The sequence below is a fragment of the Gobio gobio genome (assembly GCF_949357685.1).
Source record: "Gobio gobio genome assembly, chromosome: 22".
Classification (NCBI taxonomy): domain Eukaryota; kingdom Metazoa; phylum Chordata; class Actinopteri; order Cypriniformes; family Gobionidae; genus Gobio; species Gobio gobio.
This window is the reverse complement of record NC_137118.1, coordinates 40,750,440-40,772,585: the sequence shown is the minus strand read 5'-3', so window position 1 is coordinate 40,772,585 and position 22,146 is coordinate 40,750,440. Positions and strand designations below refer to the sequence as shown.

General features: G+C 39.8%; 1 protein-coding gene across 2 annotated transcripts; it reads left to right on the top strand.

The window, feature by feature from the left end:
- The first annotated feature begins 9,712 nt into the window (after positions 1-9,712).
- arrdc3b (arrestin domain containing 3b) lies at positions 9,713-16,367 on the top strand. Of its 2 annotated transcripts, none has more exons than XM_079804481.1 (8): positions 9,713-10,215; positions 12,100-12,181; positions 12,265-12,412; positions 12,523-12,625; positions 12,713-12,969; positions 13,055-13,211; positions 14,929-15,071; positions 15,161-16,367. In XM_079804481.1, exons 1-8 carry the CDS (start codon positions 9,936-9,938, stop codon positions 15,227-15,229), a joined length of 1,239 nt encoding a protein of 412 aa, XP_079660607.1. In that variant the 5' UTR covers positions 9,713-9,935; the 3' UTR covers positions 15,230-16,367. The 2 variants fall into 2 exon arrangements, with proteins under 2 accessions (XP_079660607.1, XP_079660608.1); XM_079804482.1 differs by having other exon boundaries at positions 9,738-10,215; positions 12,036-12,181.
- The last annotated feature ends 5,779 nt before the right edge of the window (positions 16,368-22,146 follow it).

Here is a 22,146-nt window from a genome sequence, read left to right as displayed (position 1 = left end):
AAGGAAACAAAGGTGACAAAATGTCCAGTTGATGTCACTAGCCATTCAATCAACATTAAACTTTTCCAGGTATCGCATTTCTCATGAGATTACAGCTATAGTTGTAGTTACAGCTGTACAGCTGCGTTTGCCCACTGTAGGCTACAGACAATGATAACATCACCTTTTGAGTTAAAACTTGTTGATTTTTTTCTAAATCTATTTGTGTCCACGACTATGGAAAGTGAATGTGTTTCCATCAGTACGTCTGTGGCACTTAAATGTTTACATTGTGACTCAACTGGAAACATAGCTGGAAACAGCTGCTCCAGATCGATTGGTTCCCTGAAGTTTGTGGTTTGTCTCGTCAGTGGTGCGGTGCTACTGTCTCTGGAGGAGCTCCTCAAATTGTCCCACGGACATTCGAAAGCAAGTGCAGAACCGGCCATGATAAAGTTTTAGCTCCTGTACAAGATTAGCATACTCCCCTTCAGACTCTCTGTTCTTTAAGACTGGAGGCACCCAAAACCCTTTTTTCGGTCTTTTAAATAAAATGAAAAGCTCGTCTTCACTGGATGATGAAGTGTCCGTGTCTTCTCAGCTGTCGCCGCAAATGTTTTGGAATGTTGGAGCTCTGAAACGTCACAGTCGTCGCAAATTCGTGTTGCGGCTGATGTGAATGGTTTTGAAGCAAACTATTTGCACACTAAATATTCGTTTCGCTGTTTCGTTACGCATCCGATGTGAAAGGGCCTTTAGTCTTATTATTCAAACCTTGTTTTCTTGATTTACCGCGAGTACAATGTTTTACAGTGTCTAATATCGATCTAGCTTACTGCAGTGTGCAACAAGTGTCTCATAGTAGCCATATCATATATAGATATACCTAATATCATAAAACAGAGCTGCGTTACCACACATACGCATGAGCGGAAGAAGCAAACTTTTTAAACTATAAAGGTAAGAACAAAATCTCTTCTTCACTCCAATTCATGTTTCCATCACCATTTCACATTATAGCCCTTAAATGCTGAAATTACTTTTTATTCAATACGTAGTCTGTCCAAATCACGCGAATACGAGACTATTCGGTTGCTAAGCATCTAGCTGTAACATCCTAAAGGCCCGTTCACACCATAGACTGTACAAAACAATGGACGTAGCGTCCGTGACATCACCTATAGGTTTCTGAAGAGCATTCTTGAAGTCTAAAGTGGGCGGAGTCAGCGTCGCCATCTTGCCAGCACGTCATCGCGCGTCACTCCCGGATAACTGAAAATGGGCAAAGAGGCGGGACGTGGGGGGAGCTGAGGTGACGTGATGGCTAACAGACAGCAGACAAACAGCAATCCACCTGTCACTCAAGTTGCCACGCCCTTAATGCAGAATTTCAGGGCTTAATATAATCAAATATAGTTATATAAATTAAATATAGTTATAATTTAAAATGTAACCCCCTTCACAGATGTCATGAAGGGCAAAATTAGCTGTATAGCTGTAAATATATTGTTTTCTGCTGTAAAGTTGGCCATTTTAACATGAGGGATATATAGATTTGACTCCCTTTTGGAGCCTCCAGTTGTCAGTCGATGAATTGCAGTTTAAGTCACTTCCATTTTGGCTTCAAGAGAGACTCAGGAGGTTGCCGCTTGGTTCACACCAAGGATGATAACTAGATAGATAACCATAAAGATATAGCTCTAAAAATCATTCTCAATATTAAAGAATAGCAGAGTTCACACCACAGCTATAACGATAACGGCACACGAGACTATATTGTTGGAATCACTTTCAGAACGATTTTATCCAGCTGATGAACGATCAAAACATTGACAGCCAATCAGAATCCATCCTGCTGTAACGAGCTTGAGTATTTAAAGCGACAGACAAGCATAGAATAAACAGAACGATATCGTCCCCTGGTGTGACCACTAATATAGTTATCTTTATAGTTATCGTTCTTTGTGAACCAAGTGTGCCGCACAAAGTGTGCTGCCTGAAAGTGAAGCCAAAACGTTTCGATCGTGCCCAGGAGGCTGGATGCAGTATAGCTCATAAACCCCGCCCTCTCTTTATGTAACCTAATGGGAGGTGAGACAAAGTAAACAATAATTTTTTTCCAAAATGGGGTGTGAAGTCATGATTGACAGCTAAGGCCGACAGCTTCTCTGAGTGACACAACTTTTCGGGAGGAGATTGGAGCTTAAACTTTAATTTCTACATTGTTATACTGTTTATTTCACACAGACATAATGAGTTGTACTGCAGTAAACTGTACTTACCGATTCTGCGGGAAAGTGAGCGGGGCCTTGATACCGCGGCTCCACTTCACACTCACTACTGCACCGATTCTGGCTCCAAGATGTCAGCGGACTCAGCGCCATATTTGGACTCTTCTAGAATGGTAGAGAGTGAAGGTGCGTCGTCCATCTTTTTTTACAGTCTATGGTGTGAACAGGCCTTAACACTGCATCATTTCACACTGTAACTACCAGTTTGCCACTGCAATGTGGAGTTACAGTAACAACGCAAAACTAGTGCTAACCCTGCTCAGAAGCAGTGTTTCATAACCTCGGGTAAAAAAGTGGCGCTAACCCGCTTCTAAATTACAAGTGTGAAACGTTCCACCCGGGGTTAAAAGCGGGGTTTAGAATGTTAACCCAGGGTTAAGTGCAGTGTGAAAAGCCCATGTTGGGCATTGTAAAGCCATGAACATTTGTTAATGGGACCAATACACATAAATTCCAAACAGATAGTAAAATATTAATTTATTTTATGTTAATAAGAGAAATTCAGTAAATGCCAGAATCACTTTCAATGGTATAAAAAAGTTACGTAAGTAACGAATAATTTGTTCCTTTCCCCTCCTTTTTTTGGACAAATTAGATGTACGAGCTGTCAACAGAATATCCGATAAATCTGACTCGGATGAGATTACACAGAACCGGTCTGTATCGTTTACCACTCTGTCAACAGCTTGGTCCTTCATGTTTACTGGGGGACAAATCTGTGTCAAAGGTCACAGGACCCTCTGTTGACCTGTTGAACAGATGGAAGCTTTTAGTTTCCCAGGCTGTCAGGGATCCCTCGCCAAGTGTGGGAAAGATTTGAGTCTTCACATTACATCATGGCTCTGAAACACACACACACACACACACACACACACACACACACACACACACACACACACACACACACACACACACACACACACACACACACACACACACACACACACACACACACACACACACACACACACACACACACACACACACACACACACACACACACACACACACAGGAAGGAGGCTTTATGCTTTGGAAACTGAACTCACGGCTCGAAAGACAAGTAAACTCATTAAAAGTTACAAAATAAATTAGTTATGTAAATTAAAATAAATTAAGTAAAGTACTGTTAAATCTGAGTATTAAAAATCTTGATACATCCTATATTTAGCCAGTGTGGATGCTTCACTTCACTAGAATTGTCTCATTTTAATTTTCAAATTCTAATTAGATATATCTTCCATTCATTTAAGAGCCAATAGTATACTAATAGGAGACTACCCGTATCCAACAACGTTTTGTAAGGTCTTCAATTTAAATACAAAATTTAACCTTTGACCTCTGACGGTGACCTCTGACCCGGAGAGAGCAGACCTGTCCCCGCTCTGTAGGATGGAATTGATAAGATCATTCAGTGAATTACATAAAACGAAGAGTAGGAAAGGTACAAATGTATCCATCATCTCAGCCATGGCCATTGTTTTAGTAAGACATGACATTGCCTGAAAGGGTCTTTGTCTTGAGCTATAATAGTCATCCAATGAGAATCGATCCGAATAGAATCAATTACTTGGGGAAATTGTTCCAGAATCTTTATGTTCATAAACATGTGAGGTTTTGTGTCCCAGCTTTGTTTTTAACTGAATATATGTTTTAAGTTTTAAAGCAGATAAGAGTTAAATATGGGGAAATTAAAATACAGTTTTTTTGGATTTGCCATATGTAATGTCCATACACCTCCATGGACCAATATAAATCATCATTTTTAGCATGTGTGTAGCAGTATGCTTAAATGTATGATGGTAGTTTGAAATAATTGATCAAGTTCATGAATTTAAACAGAGCTGTGCTGCCATCTGCTGTTGAGTATTTGACAACTACTATGGATTTTGAATGCAAGTTTCATGTTCAAGTTGTGCACATTTTAATTTAGATTAACTGTAACATAGTCAATATGTATTTTAGGTTTTTAACCCTTTTTTGCAGTTAGTCCAGCAGTGACAAATTACAATTCCTTATAGACTCCTAATTAATAGGAGATCATAAAACATGTATGCATGAAAAATGCATACAATAATTACAGAAATGTTGTTTAATATAGTTTTAGATAAAGTATAGTATGTCACAATGCATGAAATGTTGTTGTTATTGTTAACTAAAACTATTAATTTTTGGTAAATCTGAAATAAAATTAAACATTAAATAAAAAACTCTAAACATTATTTGGGTCAAATATGGACAAACCCAACCTTTGGGTTTAAATTTAAAAATGTTTGTCCATATTTGACCCAAATTTGGGTTGAAGCAACCCAGCACTTTTTTGTGCAGAATTGTTGCCTTGGCAACTAACTGAAATAAATACATGTATGTAATGTAATGCTAAACAAAGCTATTGTTTTTTGTTTTGTTTTAAATACAAAAGTACATCAAAAAATAGAAGAGATTTCAACACTGGTCATGTCAGCTACTGTTCTTGTTTTCTTTGGCTAAAGTATTTTGCCAAGTACATTTACATTTATGCAAAGCGACAGTGCAAATCCCCCTGGAGCTCAAGGACACACTGGTGGTTGCGACTGCCGGGGTCAAACCAGCATCTTTCTGTGTATCAGTTCAGTGGTTTAACCCACTAGACCACCAAATCTAGGAGATATCTATAATCAAGGGAAGACTGTCAGACCATCAGTTCTTCATTGGGGAAGAACCCATACCAACGGTGATGATAAACCAATTAAGAGCCTGGGTCGCTGGCAAGGCCGTAACCATGTGTCTCAATCAACTCCCTAGTTCAGTAGTCAGGGCACTGATCAGGACATAAGTCAATGGGCTGACTCCTTGATCAGTGCCCTGACTACTGAACTAGGGAGCTGATTGAGACACACCCCCATGTCTTGAACATTGGGGGGACAAATGTATTTTATTTTTATAAAGCATAAAGAAACAGAACAGAGAACGAAATTCTAGGTCTAATTCTAGTTGGGAAATAATTCTTTTGGGACTATTTGCAAACAATATTTGCATTTATTTGCGTCAAATATATTATCAGTCCCGAGATTCTTTGCATTAGTGAATAAATACATAGATCTGCTGTTGACATTTGAATTCCCTAGTGGTCTGGTGGGAGATATTTTGTAAACCTTGTCAAAGGTTTCGGGTTCTAATCCGCTCTCATATAGTTTTTTTTCTTCTTCATTAAAATCGAACATGTTCATCAATGATTGTATATTAAGAGCAGGGACACGTTTGTGTGCATTTGTTTTGTGATTTCATCGGAAAGAATAGAGTCTATCTCCGCAACGGCATTAGGCGATAGATTGGCATGCTTGTCTGTGTGTGAAGAGCCAAAAGAGAACGTAAACCCCGCCTACTTTGATTTGATTTGCCATCTCAATCATTTTGACATTGACAAACGCTGTTAGACCACTGAGGCAAACCAGACTAAAATGTAACTTTTAAACCTTTTTGTCATCCTAACAACAACAACATACATAATGAAGTTGGCCATTTCTAATTATTGGGGGGGACTTGTCCCTCTCAATGTCTATAGTGGTTACGGCCCTGGTCGCTGGTATGATGTGACTCTCAAGGACACAGAACAAGTGGTCCAGCTCATGCGGGACACGTTTAATGGCCTTGAGAGAATTGACAAGTCCTTGCTCCCTGGCAGGTTGAAGCTCTGGTGTTTCCAGTTTGGTCTCCCACCATGGCTGATGTGGCCTCTGACCATCTAGGACAGGCATTCTCAATCCAGGTCCTCGAGGTCCACTGTCCTGCAAAGTTTAGCTCCAACCCTAATCAAACACACCTGGACAATCTAATTAAGCTCTTCAGGATTACATGCAGGTGAATTTGATCAAGGTTGAAGCTAAACTCTGCAGGACAGTGGACCTCGAGGGCCAGGATTGAGAACCCCTGATCTAGGAGGTTCTAGTATAAAAAGTTGAAAAACTGGAAAGGTTGATCAGCTCATTTGTTAAAAAATGGCTAGGCCTCCCCAGGTGCATGAGCAACATGCTGTATGGAATAGGCATCTTGGAGCTCCAGTCTTGTTGAAAAGGCTGGAAATGACAATGATGGAATCTCATGATCCATGCATAGCCCAAAGCGTTCCTGCCCTCAAAACTGGAACAAAGTGGACTCCATCCACAGCTGTACAGCAAGCTAAGTCAGCCCTTAAAGCGGCACTTCAGCGCTGGGAAGATGAATGTGTATTTAAACTGTGTAATTTATGTAATTAGTAGAAATGTGAAATTATTTTTGAATTTGGTGCCTTCTAGACTGAGAAAAGACAGAAAATGTATTTTTGTCTCATGTGATTGAAAGACAACATCTCCCAGAATGCACTTGCTTCGCTGCCCTATGAGGCCACTCCCTACACCGCCCCGCTGTAGTTTTGATCTTCATAATAATACAATAATTGTTGAAAACAATTTGAAAACATGCAGAACAGCTCCCTCTACTGGCTGTAGTTTTTAGCCTCTGGACAAAAAATCCTCAGATGACGCAAAATGAGGATATTTGCATCATCTGAGGATTTTTTCCAGAAATAAGATGCATAATTTTCTCGTCTCAGGGGGATATGAGGGGGGAAAGTACCATAATTCGAATATACTATGGGGTTTCTACTGATACAAAGCCTAATGCTAAATCACTGAAGTTACCCTTTAAGCACAGAGGCCATGTGCAGCAAGGGAGAGGAGGCCTCGCCTTTGGAGACAGTAGACCATCCTGGCACAAGGCAACTCTATCTCAGCATTGAAAATTTGTGGGTGAGGAGGCTGTGGGGCATGGAAGCATCTCAGATTATAGTTTCCAGTTACGAGCCGCCTATAATGTCCTTCCATCTCCAGTGAACCTCAACAAATGGTACAGAGAAGATTCCCTCTGCTCATCTCCAGCGAACCTGAAGCACATCTTGGTTGGCTGCAAGGTGTGCTTGACCAAGGTCGCTATTCGCGGAGGCACAACCAGGTGCTGAAGTATCTTGCAGCGTCATTGGACTCCAGATGGACCTCAATCAAAGCCTTACCTCCTCCGTTATGTGTTCGTGCTCCAATAAAGGAGTTTATGGGAGAAGGGGCAAGGGAGCCCAGCAAGCAATTTGAGGTTTAAAAGACATCCAATAGTCGTCCATGCACAGCCCTGACGTCCAGGCTAAAACAGGGCAAAATTTGGGCTCTCAGTGAAAATGTTTTAGATGTCTAACCAAAGCCCAAGGATAGACTAGTCATCTAGAACATGAACAAAGAAATGAAACCAAACACCTTGTAAGCACTGTTGACTTTGCTTACATGATGGAATCTCATACATCTCGCAAGTTATTTTGGCAAAAACGTCAAATTCAGGGTTATTTTGGCTAGAAGTGTACTCATAGCTGGACTATCGGGTCTATAGTTATCCGAGAAGGTAAAATGATGTATTGCTTGCTGGGGAGGTCAAAGTGAAGACCCCAGATACTGGCCAGCTGGGTGGAGCTTGTGATTGGAAGCTGAATCAGAGGCTTTGTTTCCCACCTGAAATTGTAGTTACCAATCTCAGACCTTGTGCTTTGGTACTCCAACCTCTGCACTGTGTATATCATAGAGCTAACTGTGCCCTGGGAGGATGCTGTGGAGGAGGCCTACGAACGTAAGAGCCTTAAGTATGCTGAGTTTGCCCCGTTAAAGTTGGCTGTCGAGGCTTTGTCGGTAAAGCTGTCATCAAAATTCTTAAAGGCTTAGGAATCCGAGGCCAAGCCCAATCGGCAAGCTGTTAAGGCCCTCTCCAGTGCCGCTGAACAAGCGAGTCGATGGCTCTGGATTAAGAGGAGGGATATCGGTTGGGCCCTGTATAACAAAGGCACAGAGTAAAAGTAGAGGGGGGCTCAACTGGGACGTCGGATGTTGCCGATGAGCCCTCTGGAAGTGTTGTCGGCATATATCATCGAAACACCAAGGAAAGAGGGTGACCCCACCCGATGACCCCAATGAAGTCTTTGTACTTCTATCCCTATTACTTCCACATCTGTTCCCCACTCGTCTTAGGAAGGTGCAATAAAAGTAAGGGATACTACAATCTAGTCCTAAAATGTAACTATTACTTTGTGTCTGTATGGTAGGTACTTACAAATATAATAACATAATAATTAGAAAACTGAAGAAGTTGATTTCACATAGCCTCAAGATTTCTCTTTCCCTCCCACATTGTATTTACATCGTACTAGTGTACATAATAAGTGCATAAGATTTATTCTGTTCTGTCAAAGTCTGAAGCAAATGTTTATTTCCTGACTGTAGACATCGGTTTTAATAAAGTATGGCAATCATATCAATCATATGCAATAACCACTTTTAACAGGCAGGTGGCAGTGAAGCAGAGAAGAGCAACCGGGAAAAAAATATGAAAGCTCTATGCTTTTAGAGGGGATGGTTCACCCAAAAATGAAAATTCAGTCATCATTTACTCACCCTCAAGTTGTTCCAGACCGGTATGAATTTCTTTTTTTTTCCGGCTGAACACAAAAAACATATTTTGAAAAATGTCATACCGAATAGACGATGGGCCCCATTGACTTCCATAGTATTTTTTCCCATATTGTTATAAATATGGTTACCCATATTCTTCTTTTGTGTTTAGCAGAAGAAAGAAACTCACACAGGTTCAGAACAACTTGAGAGTGAGTAAATGATGACTGAATTAATTTTTTTAGGGGGGAAATCCAATCCCTTAAAAAAAAAACCCCCCACCGAAACAAGACATGACAAGAAAACCTAAAATATCAATACAGCCATGTATGGGAGAAAACAAAATATCCAAATCAAATTTGTTTAAAACTTTCAGTAGGCCTAGTCTAAAATTGCTTTCTATAAAGCCGAATGGGTGACTGAGTGAAAGGTTCTAGTAGATTTCTTTCTAATTCTGTTTATAGTAATAGCCAAATGTATATTATATTCATAGTAGCCTACATATTCACCTGTAAATTCTATTTATAGTAATAGCCATCTATATATTTATTCACTGTACATATTCACCAGTAAATTCAGTTCTGTTTATAGTAATAATAACCATCTCTCTATTTATACATATTTATATATAGGCTACTCAGTACATATCCATGTCCTGCACTTATGCAACGTTGCCATTGTATATCCTACACTTGCTGCTATTGCACTTCTGGTTAGACCTAAACTGCATTTCGTTGCCTTGTACTTGTGTAATGACAATAAAGTTGAATCTAATCTAATCTAATCTAATTTGCGTTCCACTTTATGATACTATCATAATGTAGTAGGCATACTAGGAGTCACTTGTTCATAAGTAAAACACGTTGGATGAGCAAACAAGGCTACTTTTAAACAATACAACAGAGACTGAAGCACAGGCAGCATAGCGAGGCGGAAGAAGAGAGCAGCAGCAGCAGTAGGCAGGAGCTTTATCGATTGCGCATGCGCAGACTGGTTGTTTTTCCACCAAACGGAGGTATTAAAGCAGTCAGACCCAGAGCGCAGAGGCACAGCTGCATCTTCGCATGCAGTTACCACACAACTCAATGAATGACAGGCAACTATAGCACTGAACCTGCCTGCAGCATCCCTGCACGGCAAACAACCCTTAAATGATTCATAAAAACATCTGACAGATGATTGAATCTTTTTAGTTTACATATCGTACAGCTTAGTAACATTTCCACCATGGTGCTCGGAAAGGTGAAAAACTTCTTCGTCAGCTACGACTGTCTCAATGACAGCAATGTCCCTGTTTTTGCCAGTGGGGACTGTGTGTCAGGTCGAGTGATCATTGAAGTAACCGGAGAAATTCGTGTGAAATCTTTGAACATTCACGCCAAGGGACTGGCGAAAGTTCGTTGGACTGAATCACGCAATGCTGGATCCAACACTGCCTACACACAGAATTTCACTGAAGAAGTGGAGTATTTAAACCACAGAGACGTCCTTATTGGACATGATCGAGGTAAGGAGCATTTTATTTCAGCACTTTTATATTCATGAAAGATGAATGACAGATGCTCCTTACATTGTCCCTTTTGTTTGCTTTATTGTCAGTTCTGCCCATATACATTTCAGTTTTTACTCAGTGAACAGGTTGATCCATTGGCATTGGTAGAAACTAAAATGAAAACTGTAACATTTCTTTAAGAACAAATATGCAGATGATGCTTGGTGTAAGCGTCTTCCTGGCTCTAAAATAGTTTATTTCAAGTCATATTAGAAATATATTTAAAAGTACACATCCTGAGTCAGATATGAATTCTTTTAAAAGTATTCCAACAATATGAATGCTTAAATGAAGTTGTTTGTTAAAGCACGAGCGCTTATAAAACAACATGCCCTTCTGACCAAAACAACCACTGCCAGTCGTTTACTTCCAATATTCTCCCTCAATATCGGCAATAAACGTATTTTATATCGACAGTTACCTTGTAATCATATCGTGACTTGCGTTTATTTAAATTATACGTTACAGTTTCTTTCATAGACGTTTCTAGTAAGTTTGTAGCCTTTGTTAGAAGCGGTTTAAACCTGTTCAGAAACTGGTGGAGTGGGGGGGTTGTGCGGACCGAGCCTCTGCTCGCTGATTGGTCGAGATCAATCCTACCTTTTCGCTAATTGGTGGAAGTGCTCGTGTGCCCCCGGTGATATCATATCTTTGCAGAAGTGTCAAGACTGCGACGGAACTTATTTGCAACAATGCAGGACTGATTGAAAGTTCGTTTAAAATGTAATGTTTTTTTTTTTTTTTTAACTCGAACAGCAACTGTAACCACTGTCGAAATGTATGAACTGACTTCCTATGCCATTGGTTGATATGAGTTATGGTCAGCATAAATGTCAAATATTGTTTATATTCTGCGAATGTAATATTATGAGTTATGTTCTTTGTGCGTAATGTGCCATGTAACAACTATTAAAGTAAATAAGCAGTTTCTGTAATGAAGACTTTACCACTAATAAAATGTCAAATTTTATTGTTATTGTCTTGCGTATTTTTTTTCTTCTTCTAAACATCTCTTTCATTTTCTTTAACCTTACACCTAAACCACACTGCAGTACACATGTGGCTTCCTAATGGGGGCGTATTCTAGACAAAAACACTCTGGCTCAGCCAATCAGCTGCCGCTTAGTAATATATGCACGAGGAAATCCGGCTGAGAGAGGCTGCTCGCGCCGGTTCAGTCCGGTCCTCTCTAGCTCTTGGCTGCCTTCAGTGACAGGCTCATAGTTATTTAAGGCAGGCAGTGGAACTGCTGAGATGGCAATAAAAAGAACAGAGGCAATAAATACATTTTATAAAATAAAAATGAATGAAAATAATATCTTCATGTTTATGACAAATGATTCCTGTATTTAGGGCCATAATTATTTACACCAGTCTGTTGAACTGCTGACTCGGAAATGAACAAAAACTATATGATAATAATACATTAAAGACAAAGGATGTTATTAAAAATAGCATCTATACGAATAAATATTCCTATATTTGACTCATTTTTTGTTCTGAATCAAGTTATGCCAAATATATTACATTTGTAACTAGTTATTTTGTTTGTAAATTGGTTTTTCACCCCTTTTCTTTTGAAATGTATACAAACATAACTGTCTAATGATTATGAACTGTTTGCTGTTGTATTTCCACTTTAAAAAGGTTTTTGAGAAAATGTATATATTCATATGCTGACATTGTTTTGACCAATAAATATAGTTTATAATCTTTTGTTCTTATGAAGCACTGAGACAATGTTGGTCGTATCTCTGTCTTTGTCTTGTGTTTAGGGTCTTGAGGAATATTACAGGTATGGTATTTTGGTACATCGAATTTTATTCTCCTTTCTTTTAGATGATGACCACTGCGATGAAGGCTTCACCTTTCTTCACTCAGGGCGACATGAGTTTCCCTTCAGCCTTGAACTGCCCCAGACGTAAGCAACTCTCCTGTCTGAATGTACGCATATATAATGTATTGACTGAAACGCTTACATTATTTTTTCATGCCTCTCTCCAGGCCTTTGGCGACATCCTTTGAAGGCAAACACGGCAGCGTGCGGTACTGGGTGAAGGCGGAGCTTCATAGGCCATGGCTCCTGCCCATGAAAACCAAGAAGGAGTTCACCGTCTTTGAGCACATTGACATCAACACTCCATTGTTACTGGTAAGAGAAAAGCATTTGAAGACTAAGTACCTCGGAGTGTAAAACGGAACATTTGCTCGAGTTGTATAATGATGAGAGAGGTTCATATCTTGTCCTTATTTCATTCATAGTCTCCTCAGGCTGGCACAAAGGACAAAACGCTTTGCTGCTGGTTCTGCACCTCAGGGCCCGTATCACTAAGTGCCAAAATCGAGAGGAAGGGCTACACTCCTGGTGAGATGATAAACCTGCTTTTTGCTTTAGCCCCTAGTTTTGCGATACTTGTTCAGATTGAGTGAATTTGCTTGGGTGTCTTTGCAGGAGAGTCCATCCAGATCTTTGCAGAGATTGAAAACTGCTCTTCCCGTGTGGTTGTGCCAAAGGCAGCCATCTACCAAACCCAGACCTTCTTCGCCAAGGGGAAGATCAAGGAGATCAAACAGCTTGTATCTAACCTCCGTGGAGATCCTCTACCCTCCGGCAAGACTGAGACTTGGGACGGCAAGATGCTGAAGATCCCGCCCATATCGCCTTCCATTCTGGACTGCAGCATCATCCATGTGGAATATTCGCTCATGGTGAGTTCACAATCCATTGCATTCCCAAGAAGGTAGATTTGGTCGCCGAGACCTGCCGTGCAGCTAACCTCTTGATTCTCAACAGGTGTATGTGGACATCCCTCGAGCAGTAAACCTGACCCTGAACCTGCCCCTGGTAATCGGCACCATTCCCCTCCACTCCTTCGGCAGCCGCACATCTTCCGTCAGCAGTCAGTGCAGCATGGCCATGAGCTGGTTGGGGTTGCCCGAGAGACCTGAAGGTATGGCACAAATCCTAAACATGTCATCTCGACATTTTAGATCATGAGTGGGCAACTTTGGCCTTACCGATCCACTTTCTTGCCGAGCTTAGCTTCAACCCTAACACTACTGAACAAGCTAATAAAGTTTTTCAGGATTACTAGAAAGTTACTGGCAGGTGATTTTGATCAGGATTGGAACTGAACTCGGCAGGAAAGTGGATCTCGAGGGCCAGAGTTGCCCAACCCTACTTTAGATCATGGGTACTCAGTCCTGCTCCTTGAGGACCACATCTAGCACATCCAAAGATAGATTTCCAGGAGTAGCATTGAGACCCACTGCTTAAGATCAGTCCTTCCAGAAAAATGCGGCTTTTTTTTTTTGTGATTGTTGCAGGCAAAAATCCTTGATTATGCGGCACATTTTCTTAAAAAATGTTTTTTTTTTTTATGCGATAAAATTGCGGGAACTTGCAAAAACTGCGGTTTGATGAAAAAGATAAAAAAAGCACTACATCACAGAAAGTGCTGGGAATATTTAAGTTCTCATCTTGTTTTATTGAAGACCTAAATAAACACATGGCTCAAATTTACAAAACATTGAGTCAAACAAGTTCTGTAGCTTTACAAAAGGAATATGCTACAACTTCTGAAAAAATGAATAAATAACTTCCTGTTTTACAGAGGTAGCTATACAAAACAGACATTTGAGTGCTTCCAATGCACAAAGTGCAATCTATTAAAGGGTTAGTTCACCCAAAAATGAAAATTCTGTCATTAATGACTTCCCCTCATGTCGTTGGACACCCGTAAGACCTCCGTTCATCTTCGGAACACAAATGAAGATATTTTAGTTGAAATCCGATGGCTCAGAAAGGCCTCCATTGGCACAATGCACTTTACACTCTCAAGACCCATAAAAGGCTCTAAAGACGTCGTTACAAAGTCCATCTCACTACAGTGGTTCTACAATAACTTTATGAAGCGACTAGAATAGTTTTTGTGCTAAAACCGAAAAAACGACTTATATAGTGATGACCGATTTCAAAAAACTGCATCATGAAGCTTCGAAGCGTTATGAATCAGCGAGTCGATTCATGATTCGGATCGCGTGTCAAACTGCTGAAATACGTGACTTTGGCGATCCAAACCGCTGAATCGACTCACTGATTCATAACTCTTCAAAGCTTCATGATGCTGTTTTTTGAAATCGGCCGACACACCGGGAAACTGCTTTGCGCAGTCTTTTGCTGTTATTTTTGTTGGCAAATGGGAATTTGCGTGCTTCATCATGGTTTCATTGATATCTATGGTTTCACCACGGGGTTTGCAGCTTTTCGATGACGTTCACGTCGGGTATTTATGTCACTTCAAAATGTTCCCATGAAAAAGGGGGAAATGGCGGCTCTTGTGTGAAGTAAACAAAATTTTTTCAACTTTCTGCTAATATATATGACTTTTTTGCAACGAAAATGCGGGGATTATGAAATCATGCTAGCCCCGCATATTTTGCACGCAAAAATAGGCAATTTACGTGGCGAAAGTGCGGCGTATTTGAAAAAATGCGGCCCTCGGATAAATATGCGGACTTTGGCTGATTATGCTTTAAATCATGCGATCGCACAATCGCGTTTTTCTGGAGGGACTGTAAGATGCCCAAGATACGTTAAACTGTTTAACATTAAAGTTTAGAATTCTAGTTTTGGTCTAATGTTGGCTTTGCCCTCAACTCTTCCAGCTCCACCAAGCTACTCCGAAGTCATCACTGATGAGGAGCGACAGAACAACTTGGAGCTCCCAGCTGTGAGAGATGAGATTGAAGGACCACTTTACGCTTACATTCACGAGTTCCGCTTCCAGCCTCCGCCCCTGTATTCCGAGGTGCGTCGAGTTCCTAGACTTTGTAGTTTGTGTCTTGCTAATGCATTTGAGTTCCTGTATCCTGAAACCTTGCCTTTCTCCCTTGATAGGTTGATCCCAATCCTGATCAGGTGTGCGGATCAATGGACAGGAGACCAGATACATGTCCATCCCGCTGAAAGAGTGACCACACCTGACCAGTGCTGTCAGGGTTCTCTTATCTCTACAACCTCAACTGGGGTTTGTTCATCCTCCATGAGGAGGCACAAGCGGCCATCTTGGTGACGCAGATGGATATCCTCCAGGAGACACTCCCAAATCCAGGTCGAGTCCAGCTCAGTGGCACGTAAAAGCTGCTGAAGATCTTGAGTGATTCCCTTCCCCTTCCGTCATTGGTGAAAAGAGTACAGACAGGATTTGTCGGAGTTAAACTGTGCACTTGACACCAAGATGGACTAAATACAACACCACTAAGCGTGGAACTGTGTCCTCACGTCTCCAACTTTGTTTTGGATGTGATTCTTCACGTATTTGAATGATTAGACCGAATCATCTTGACGATTTATCGGTGATCATTATACTAAGAGCTACAAATAACTCCATCCTACAACCACTCCAACAGAACATCGACAGACTTTCTTTTTGTCCATTTTTTTGAAGTGGCTTTACCACATCGATTTTCTTGAATTACTTTTGAGAATGTTGGAAACTGTAGATGTGGATTCTGACTTGCCACGTTGCCTTTCTGCTAGAAAGAACCTGCGAGAGCATCAAACAGCTCTTGGCACTGATTCAAGTGGTGAAAGAAAAAGAGACCATTGACAGCGAGCAAGGAGGACACTCATCGAGATGCAAGACATTCCTGAATAAGTCCTCCTGCTCTCGCCGTTATGAAATACACAGAAAACTGCACTCAGAACTCTTGGTTGAGCCTCGCACTATATGTGCAACTAAGAGCTAACTAGACTTTCGACAGATATTCTTTTCTTTTTTTTTTGTACTCAACTGACTGGCCTTTTGGCGTAGGCCTTTTTTGTTTAATGACAATTAGCACTTTTCATCGATTGCATTCAAAGTGTATACCGAAGCTTGGCTAATATGATGCACAACAAAACATATGCTCTGACGTTTACATGTGATTTAGGTATGTTTGTTTACATAAATGTACTGTTAACAGACAAACTAGAGTCACTAGCTATGCGTTTGGACTAATGAAACTATCGTTGTGGCCTTGGCACAAAACCATGTTCGTTTTTTTTCACTGTAAATGTGCGCTGTGCTGACATTTACCTATTAAAAAAGGGACTATGTACTTCTTGTGAACTGTATGCATCCTTATTTTAATGTTTGTGCTTAGTTCACCGTGGGTCTTGGTGAAAATTGTGTTTTGTATTTTATTTTCGAGACTACAAGAACATTCTCAAACATGCACTTCCAGGGAACTAAATAACCCTCATAGAGGCTGAACGTGTAATGTATACTGCATATAGGAAGTAACATTGCTCTTCAGTCAGGCAGGTCCAGAGCTAATTAAACTGGCTTCCATTTTATTTTCCATTTCAGGGGTTTGATGGGTGCAAATTTTGAAATGGGTATTAAGCTACTCCTAAATCGAACAGTGCAATATCTGCTGCGTGTTTTCACATAATTTTGTATTCTTGGCTTGTTTCTTACTTTTGTACCATTTTGTAGGTGGTGTATATTATGTCACAGCAAAAGAACATGTATGTTTGTCTGTTTTTGCTCCAATCTGTTGAAATAAATATGCCATTTTCTACAAAAAAGCAAGTTTTATTTATTTATTTTGTCCTTTCAGTGTTAGAATGGCATGAACTGATTCATATTTGCAATGGAAAACATGATACATTTTTAGCCTGACAAGCCAGACTATTCAAATTATCGTACTTTCCCCCCTCATGTCCCCCTGAGACGAGACAATTATGTATTTTATTTCTGGGAAAAAATGGTTACACTTTACATTAAGGTTCCCTTTGTAAAGGGTTTATAAAGGTAATTGTTAATGACTAATAATGACTGATAAGCAGTTATAACCGCATGAATAAAAAGAGTGACTTTAACGCGATGCCTGCCAAATAGTGAGCCATTTTTAACTTGCGTTATAAATGCTTAATAAATGTATTTATTCACACATATTTAACTCAATACCAGATTCCTGAAGTGAACAGGTAAACATGTTTCCACTTTACATTAAGGTTCACTTTCACAGGTTCTAAATGTTTGCAACTCATTTATAAAATGTCCACCCTACATTAAGGTTCACAATTAACTAATATTGGAATTAAAATGTCATTATTAATATCTCATCAAGTTATCGTTATGTTTTTAAAGAAATTTAATAAAGTTTGATAATTTCATCTTGAGAAACAAGAAATATGTTTTTATACACTGCTATGGAAAGGCATCATGAGTTTTTTGTGGAATATCATGGGTAAAGCAGCATTTTCTGGTAAAGAACATTTTGAGAAAAGTAGCAGTCATGAGATATTAATGAGAAAACCACAAATACAACACCTTTCAGTCTCACTATGATAGTCTATTTTTGCTGCATCATGAAATAAATCAGGAATCTGGTTTTGAGTTAAATAAGTGTGAATAAATACATTTATTAAGCATTTATAACATGTTTGTAAAAAATGCTCACTATTTGGCAGGCATTGCGTTAAAGTCACTCTTTTTATTCATGCAGTTATAATTGCTTATCAACTATTTATAATGCATTTGTAAATGTGTTATTGGTCATTAACAAACACATTTATAAACCCTTTACAAAGGGAACCTTAATGTAAAGTGTAACCAAAAAAATCCTAAGATTACGCAAATATCGTGACTTTGTGTCATCGGAAGATTTTTTTGGCCAGAGGCTAGAGACTACAGCCAGTAGCAGGTGATTTTCGTTCGGCTCACTCACACTTTATTGAAAAGACACGTTCAGTTTTTCATTTGAGTGTCTGTTCTCTAACTGAACTAAATGATTTTATTTCTATGAAAATGACGGTAGGGATGGTGTCATGGTGGGCAAGAGATGTAATCGGTAGCCGTGGCTTTGGGAGTGGCCTCGTTGGGCAGCGAAGCAAGTGCATTCTGGGAGTTGTTGTCTTTCATCCACATGAGACAAAAATATTCTGTCTTTTCTCAGTCTAGAAGGCACCGAATTCCAAAATAATAATTTCACATTTCTACTACATAAATGACCCAGTTTAAATACACATTCATCTTCCCAGCGCTAAAGTACCCCTTTAACTCCAAGTCTTCCAGAGTCGCGGCCAAAGCCGATTCGAAAGACCGCTGTTCGCCAGCTTCTTTGTTTACAAGCAGCACGCGGAACCGCCGCAACTCTGCCGTCATTATGTTAAGCCCGCCCACCGACTCTATACACCATGTGATTGGCCTGACTAGAATTTGTTTTTTCAAGCTCGCAAGCCAACGGAGAGTTGCTAGACTACCCTGGCTGCACATTTACATTTGCTGCCGCTAGCGTGCGTCTAGATTTCTAGGCTAGATACATTTGGCAAACACAGGTGTTCCTTCATGTTCAGACAAAAAGTCATTGAAACAAATCATTTTGACAAAGTGGAAATGACGGGGTACTGTATAGCATTGCTGTGGTTATTGCCTATAGCTCATGTCAAAAGTACAAAGAAACAGATGGAGGTGACATTATGTGCCTTAGTGACACACCCGGCCGGGTTTGTGAAACATGATGGGATTCAATGTAAAACAACACAAAATGCAAATAGACAGACTGTTACATATCCTGAGGCGAGAACCAGCTTGTCGTGTTGACAAGCTTCATTGTGGAGCATTTCACTACCACATTTCCATTACCTTTGCATTGAAATTGTTCGGAAAACAGCCTCCAAGGTATAAAAATACAAATTTAAAATTGTACTTAGCAAACATCATTTGGCTTCACATTCTTCAGCTTCCTTTTGGAGGAAACGTCTTTTCCTCTCTGTCCTCTTGGCATTCCAGCACACAGGCCATCTAAGGACCAGATGCTGACCAAACACAAGGAGTTCGTTGTCTCTGTGCACACAGGCCTCATGTGTGTTAGAAGCGCCTCATATTTTCCACTCCTCTTCCCAGGCTCAAATGGAGCAGATGTTTGCTCCCAAGAGCTGTAAGTGGACCACTAACCTAGTTTCCCTTCACTGGCCAGGAATATTACTGGATCTCTTCAACTCATTGGAGCTCATTGCTGTAAATGGAGTGTAAAATGCTCAGGTTTACAGCTGGAAATTTAAACTAAATGTAGTTTGCACCTGTATGTAGAGTTTCCAACAAATTAGTTTCGGATAAATTAAGTTTGATTTACATGTGAGTGATTGGGGCTTGTTGTCACACTTTTTACTTTTTTAAAAGAGTATATAGAAAGTATTTAAAAAAAACCTTAAAGTATGTTGTTCTTTCTTTTTCAGACCACAAAAGGAGAAATATAAAACTGTGCAATGAATAGCGACCAGCATCAAGCTTTAAAACAGAATGGTCCCACTGTCCCAATGTTCTGGGGTTTTGGATTTGATGAAAAACAAATCGAATTGTAAAGGGATAGTTCACCCCAAAATTTTAATTATCCCATGAATTACTCATCCTAGTTGTATATGACAATCTTATTTCAGATGAATAAAATCTGAGTTATATATAAAAAAGTCCTGGTTAATCCAAGCTTTATAATGGCCGTGAATGTTGGGTCATTTCTGAAGTCCATAAAAGTGCATCTATCCATCATATAACTGCTCCACACGGCTCCGAGGGGTTAATAAAGACCTTCTGAAGCGATGCATCAGTGTAAGAAAAATATCCATATTTAAAACTTTATAAAGTTAATTAGCGTAAGCTTGAATTGCGAGAGGCGCTACACTTTTTCCGTAAGTTGAATACGGAAGGCGATTCGCCGGAAGCTAGATAATTTACTTTATAAAGTTTTAAATATGGATATTTTTCTTACACAAATGCATCGCTTCATAAGGCCTTTATTAACCCCCCCGGAGCCGTGTGGAGCAGTTATATGATGGATAGATGCACTTTTATGGACTTCAAAAATGACCCAACAGTATAATGCTTGGATTACCCAGGACTTTTTAAATATAACTCCAACTTTATTCGTCTGAAAGAAAAATGTCATACACACCTAGGATGACTTGAGGGTGAGTAAATCATGGGCTAATTTTCCTTTTTTGGTGAACTAACCCTTTAATGTATTAATTTATTTAACGAAAATCCTCGATTGGCTCCCTTAAAGAGCACACAATTTGTGAGAAATCAAGATGAATAAAACGCAACATGAAATCCAAAATCTAAAAACACTAGGGAAAAAATATTTTCTGTGTAATTTCTTCACTGAGTTGAATATCTTCGCAACGGAACTCTGTTTGTCTGATGACAGTTGTTATGACGAGCACAACGAATATATTCACCTCAGAGACAGTACATGGATTGTATTTCATTTCTCACAACTTTTAGCTTTTTCTGGTTGGAGTGAACTATCTATGACAACAATAGAGTCACATGAACACATGCCGTGCACAGAAAACCAACAGCCAAGGTCAGATTTGAATACACTAAGTTTTACTTTGATTTTCAACCAAACCCTATACCACCAGAACACTTGGAATATATGGCACTGCCATTATATGGACGAGCGTGAGCGTGCCATTTATTTATATTTTTAATACTCCTTTTGTGGTCCGAAAAAGAAAGAAGTGTATATGGCAAGAACAACACCAGGGTGAGTAAATAATGACTTACATTTCATTTTAAGGTGAACTAATCCTTTAAAAGTCATGGCTACAAAAAAAGGACAATACATTAAACAAGCGATACATTCAATTTTACTTATATATGGCATGTGTCGCAAGAGACCATTCTGTGACTTGTTGTGTCTTTTATTTAAAGGGTTAGTTCACCCAAAAATGAAAATTCTGTCATTAATTACTCACCCTCATGTCGTTGGACACCCGTAAGACCTCCGTTCATATTCGGAACACAAATGAAGATATTTTAGTTGAAAGCTGATGGCTGAGAAAGGCTTCACACAGGCCTCCATTGGCATTCAGTACATTGACACTTCCAAGATCCATGAAAGGCACTTAAAACGTCGTTACAAAGTCTATCTCACCACAGTGGCTCTACAATAATCATACAATGCGACGACAATAGTTTTTGTGCGCCAAAAAAAATCAAAATAACACCTTTATCCAACTTGTTCTCGACTTCCGTGTATGCCTCCACGACGCATGCGCGAGAATATGACGCAGATCCGGCGTTCGGACATATGACCCAGAAGCGATTTGTTTACGAGCAGAGGAAGACGCGCGTATCTCAGCTGTTGGATTCTACATTGATCGTGCTTTAGGTCTCGGCGTAGTGCTCAAAATGGGGCTTAAGTGTGTATTTCATCGATTCCCGAACACCGGCGCTACGTCATATTCTCGCGCATGCGTCGTGGAGGCACACACGGAAGTCGAGAACAAGTTGGATAAAGGTGTTATTTTGATTTTTTTTTGCGCACAAAAACTATTGTCGTCGCATTGTATGATTATTGTAGAGCCACTGTGGTGAGATAGACTTTGTAACGACGTTTTAAGTGCCTTTCATGGATCTTGGAAGTGTCAATGTACTGAATGCCAATGGAGGCCTGTGTGAAGCCTTTCTCAGCCATCAGCTTTCAACTAAAATATCTTCATTTGTGTTCCGAATATGAACGGAGGTCTTACGGGTGTCCAACGACATGAGGGTGAGTAATTAATGACAGAATTTTCATTTTTGGGTGAACTAACCCTTTAAAAGCTTGATGCATGTCGCTATTCAATGGATGATTTTGTTCTTTTTAAATACTCCTTTTGTGGTCTGAAAAAGAAAGAAGGGCATATGGCGCAAGAACAACATCAGGGTGAGTCAATAATGACTTCAATTTTATTTTAGAGTGAACTAACCCTTTGAAACCCAGACAGGGACCCATATCCACAGGTATGTGGGCCGGCTCTGGGCCGACACTATGTTGCTGTCTGGGAAGTCATGGCTACAAAAAAATAAAAAATAAATCTTTTACTTTAGGTGACAACATGCCCTAAAA